This window comes from Octopus bimaculoides, chromosome 5, assembly GCF_001194135.2.
Source record: "Octopus bimaculoides isolate UCB-OBI-ISO-001 chromosome 5, ASM119413v2, whole genome shotgun sequence".
NCBI classification, from domain to species: Eukaryota; Metazoa; Mollusca; class Cephalopoda; order Octopoda; family Octopodidae; genus Octopus; species Octopus bimaculoides.
In genome coordinates, this window is record NC_068985.1 from 21488798 (window position 1) to 21494044 (window position 5247).

Genomic DNA, 5247 nt, shown 5'->3' on the forward strand with positions numbered 1-5247 from the left:
TCGACCCCAGGACTTATTCTTTGTAAGCCTAGTACTTATTCTATCGGTGTTTTTTGCCGAACCGCTAAGTTACGGGGACGTAAACACACCAGCATCGGTTATCAAGCGATGTTGGGGGGGGAGACAAACACAGACACACAAACATATACACACACATATATACGACGGGCTTCTTTCAGTTTCCGTCTACCAAATCCACTCACAAGGCTTTGGTTGGCCTGAGACTATAGTAGAAGACACTTGCCCAAGGTGCCACGCAGTGAGACTGAACCCGGAACCATGTGGTTCGTAAGCAAGCTACTTACCACACAGCCACTCCTGCGCCTACCCAAAAGAAATGCAATGGAAATTATAGGGGTTTTTTTTTTTTTGGGGGGGGGGGTTAGAAACATTTTCAATGATATATTTCAAGGCATATAAAGCTAACTATAGTTATATTACTATCCAAAATGGTTACAATTTTAAAATTTAAGAATAAAATAAAATGAAAAATACAAACCTTGTAGCCACTTGTGCGTTTTCCACATATGCCAGCACCGCTTCCAAGCCTTTTTCTTGGGCCACAACATTGCTGTCTACTACAAATTTTTTTATGAGGCCTTGATATTTAGAAAATTCTGGGTTTTTATCATCAGTCAAACTACTGAATAATTTGGTTGCTTCTTCATACCCACTGAGTCTAGCTTTCCAAACCTTGATGGGAAAACAAAATGTTTTAATGTTACAGAGTGAATTAGAGAAAATTAAGTTTAGCAGTATTTTATATTTAACAAAAAATAACAAACTGATGAAACATTTTTAATAAGAACCGACACATCGCGCATGACAGCTGATATTCTGAACATTTACAGTCGTAATATTGTATATAAGTGGTGGTGGTATTATTATTATTATTATTATTATTGAGTGAGAGAGCACTGCATGCCATCAAAGTGACACTGGGGTAAAATAGACGAAGCCCATTATACCCATCATGTCTACCCGTCAGGTAAGGGTACACCAGGCACATGCATCACAACCATATGTGCGTAACATGATGATCTCATATCAAGATAAACAGCGCATGACCTCGCAGGTGGGGCCCAGTTAGAATTTTCTTCAGGTCGAGTAGCCCATCCTACTCAAAAGGTCCCTGAATAAGGTTTGTTTAAGGATGTTGAGCAAAACACCCATGTTTCCAAAGGTGAATTATTCAAACCCCAAAGAATTCCTCTCAACACATGGCTATGATGCTCACCCACTACTTCTGCTCATAATCAGAGATGCACATATTATCAGCCACCAAGAGACATGCTCAACTGGTTAAGGTCAAACAAAGCAGAATATTTGCTGTAGCCCATGTTCTATACCAAGACAAAACAATGTACATGACAACACTTCCAATCAATTAAGATCAGAAGTCATGAGAGCCACTGCCTGGTACTGCATCCGGGCAGTATTATTATTATTCAATTTCACTTGAAAAGAAAAGTGAGGGTAAAGAGGGAGGTGTTGTCTTCAAGTGAATTTATTGAATGTAGATAAAAGTAGCAATAATGGCAAGAGTGAATGGTACAGCTCTAAGTGTAGATCTGTAAGTCAGGAAACAGGTAGTGGAGAGGGAACTTGCCCTCAGTGTTCAGAGAGATCTTGGATGGTGGGGTTTTTCAATTGTTCTTTGGTCATTCTATATCAAGAAGACCACAGAATTCTTCTTTTTTTTTCTTTTACCAATGTATATTATGTATTTTTATTTTTATAGTTTACTTATGTATGTATGTATATGCATGAGGGGGTGCAGAAAAGTTCCTGGCTTTAAAGGTATCATGTAAGGCCTGGTTGAAGGCCCAACCTTCCAAGTTCTTTTATGGGACTTATAAAAACTGAAGGACCACTGCAATAACTGTATGAATCTGAGAGGGGAATATGTTGAACAAAATCATAATTAACTGATCCTCTTGTATTTTCTTTTAACCAAACCACGAACTTTTCAGCACTCCACTGTACATGTGTCTGTGTGTGTGTGTGTGTGTGTGTGTGTGTGTGTATGTATGTAAAACCCCATGTTCTATTGCCTTTATGGCAAATAAAGGAAATCATTATATATCATCATCATCCTTAATGGCCATTTCTCATGCTGGCATGGGTTGGACAGTTTGGCCAGAGCTGGCAAAATGGAGAGCTGCACCAAATTCCAGTTTGTTTTGCCATGATTTCTACAGCTGGTTGCCCTTCCTAATGCCAACCACTTTACACAGTGTGTTGGGTGTTTTTTACATGGCACGGACACAGAACTAGCTGACAAAATTGTTAGTGCCCCAGACAATGCTCAGCAGTATTTTGTCCATCTGAGTTCAAATTCTGCCAGTCAATTTTGCCATTCATCCTTTCTGGGTAGATAAAATAAGTACCAGTTGAGCAATTAAGTTGATATAATTGACTAGTCCCCTCCCACAAAATTTCAGTGGAGGTACATGGCTTAGTAGTTTTGATTCCTGGACTAGGCAACATGCTGTGTTCTTGAGCAAAATACTTTATTTCACATTGCTCCAGTTCACTCAGCTGACAAAAATGAGTAATCCTGTGACAGACCAGACTCCCATCCAGGTGGGGGAATTTTTCTATACCACAGAAACAGAGAAATTAGCTTTTATGATTCAGCATAACTCAAGAAGGTACCTTTACCTTATAAAATTTCAGCCTTTGTGCCTATAACAGAAGGGATTATCTATCTAGATAGATAAAACACTTTGTCTCTCTGTCTGTCTGTTTTCTATGCATTCTCAAATGACTTGACCAAATCAAATCAGATTTTACAAGGTAAATAGTATCAGCCCCCGTGAGTGTCAACATGTAATTTTTTTTTCATTTGGATTAAAACAATATAACATTGGCACTAGTTCAATATTACGTGCCAAAAGTGAAAGAATAAGATCTATATTGTAATGTGATATAATAATATTAATAGCTGCATTGTTTCTTTCCAGGTAAACTGACATCTGACTGTCCAAAAAACACTGCAAAAGTAACTTGTAGCAACTTTTCTTGAAAATGGACAAAATCTGGCATCATAACACTATCAAGTACCTGCAGAAACATGGTTGCCACATTAGGGGATGATGCTCCAGTTTTATCAACAATGAAAAAGTGGGCTAGGGAATTCAGGAGGGGAAAGGAGAGTCTTGAAAATGACCCAAGGTTTGGATGTCCTGCAATTGCCACCACTGAGGAAAACATTGATTATGTTCACCACTGGGTGATGGATGACAGGCGACTGACTATAAATCAAATAGCCAATGCTATTAACATATTCCATGAGGTGGTACTGAGGACAAATATCCATCAAATGTAAATGTATATTGGAGAGCTTTCAACTTTTTCCATCCAAGGGTTTTTTTTTTTAAATCTAATATACTACACACTATTACTTACAGATTTATCTACTTCAAGTTTCACCATTAAAAATGATTTAATTCATATCTCTAAGTTTCTAAACTCTTAAGATGTAAACAATATACAATTCTCAATTGCAAGGTCAAAGCTTCTAAACTGGATGGAAAACTGAGTTCCATTAAAAACAGTATATTTCATATATCTCAAAGTTTCTAACTTTTTATTTATATAAACAATATATATTAATACTGGTTTCAAATTCTGACACAAACCCAGCATTTTGGGGGAGGGGGTTAAGTCGATAACATTGATCCCTGTGCTCAACTGGTACTTATTTTATCAACCCCAAAAGGATGAAAGACAAAAGTCGACCTCAGCAGCGTTTGAACTAAGAACATAAAGTCAGAAGAAATGCCACTAAGCATTTTGTTTGACACGGTAACTATCCTGCCAGCTCACCACCTTGAATATATATATTAATATTAAAATCATTTTGTTATACAAACTAATCATCATCCTCAATATCATCATTAAACATCCATGTTTCATGCCAGCATGGGTTGGACAGTCTGACAGGATCTGATGCGTCCAAGAACTGCATCATGTTCCAATGTCTGCCTTGACAGGGTTTCTACAGTTGCTAACCACTTAACAGCGTGTACTGGGTGCTTTTTATTTCGTGACTCTAACACTAGTGAGTTGCAATGCAGCTTAAAGACTAAGTTCCCCTTTTAATTGAGTGGAACTACAATAGAGAGGAATGTGGTTTATGCATGGAGATGGGTGGGGGTGTTATAGTATGATAGAAGGGACCAGAACAGGTTTCTTGCTGTAGAGAAGCTACATGGCTATTCACATTACAGAAAAGAGGGTGGGAGTGGCCAGGGTGGAGCTGGGAAGAAATAATCGCACTGATGATGGGTCAGGATGGACACTCAAGACAGGAGCTAACTAAGAATAGGGACAGAAGAACAAGAGTGTGGGTGGGTAGAGATTGTAAAAGTGTATGTGAGAATGAGAGATGAGAAATAGGTGAAGGGATGAATATAATGAAGACCGAGTGTTGAAGGTAGGAAAGAGTAGGTGACAACTGCAAAAATTGGGTAGAGTTGAAGTATAGATGTAGTGAACAAAGGTAGATAGGTGGGTAGTTTATATTAATATATTTTTTAATCTGGTGATTATGCTAAATGAGGGGGAAAATGAAGTGTCACAAGAAAAACTAAGCTTAAAAGGCAAAATGTTGTATATTTAGATTCAGCATACACTAACACAGTATACTAATAATATTCAGCAAAAGACTTGTCCAGTGATATTTGAACTGACAGTGTCTTCATTATTAATCAATCTTATGTAAATGTTGGCAACATACTTCCTAATCTCCATTCCCATCAAACCATGGTTTCTCTAATAATTTCATCAAACCAGCACTTCCAACCATTTTTACAAATTCATCTACTATTTTGTCTGGCTGTTAGATAGATTTTGACTCTAGTCTGACATCAACTTAAAAAACAGAAAACTAACAATGCCTGGTAGTCCAGACAGCCCATACACTACACTGTTGATTACAAATCCAAACATCTTTCTACAAAACACATCAAAAATTCCTGAAAATGACTTCTTATCTTTCAGCATAGCAAAACACACACTTCACAAAACATAGATTGTATAAAGTTCAACATTTCTTTTCTCCAATGAAAATGCTGCAAATCTGTAAGGGACCAGACAGTGGAACTTGAGTCCTTAAGCTTGCCAGCTTCTGTCAAACTGTTTAATCCATACCAGCATGGAAGACAGATGTATGTATGTATGTATGTATGTATGTATGTATGTATGTATGTATGTATGCATGCATGCATGCATGTATGCATG

The 5247-nt window shown here is 37.6% G+C and overlaps 1 protein-coding gene across 1 annotated transcript in view; it reads right to left on the reverse strand.

Annotated features, from left to right (window-relative positions):
- The window catches only part of LOC106875789 (cytoskeleton-associated protein 5), a 95040-nt gene that overhangs the window by 57769 nt on the left and 32024 nt on the right, over window positions 1–5247 (reverse strand). The window contains exon 3 of the mRNA XM_052968021.1: window positions 500–693. Within this exon, the coding sequence (XP_052823981.1) occupies window positions 500–693 (194 nt within the window). The remainder of the gene's footprint in view (window positions 1–499; window positions 694–5247) is intronic.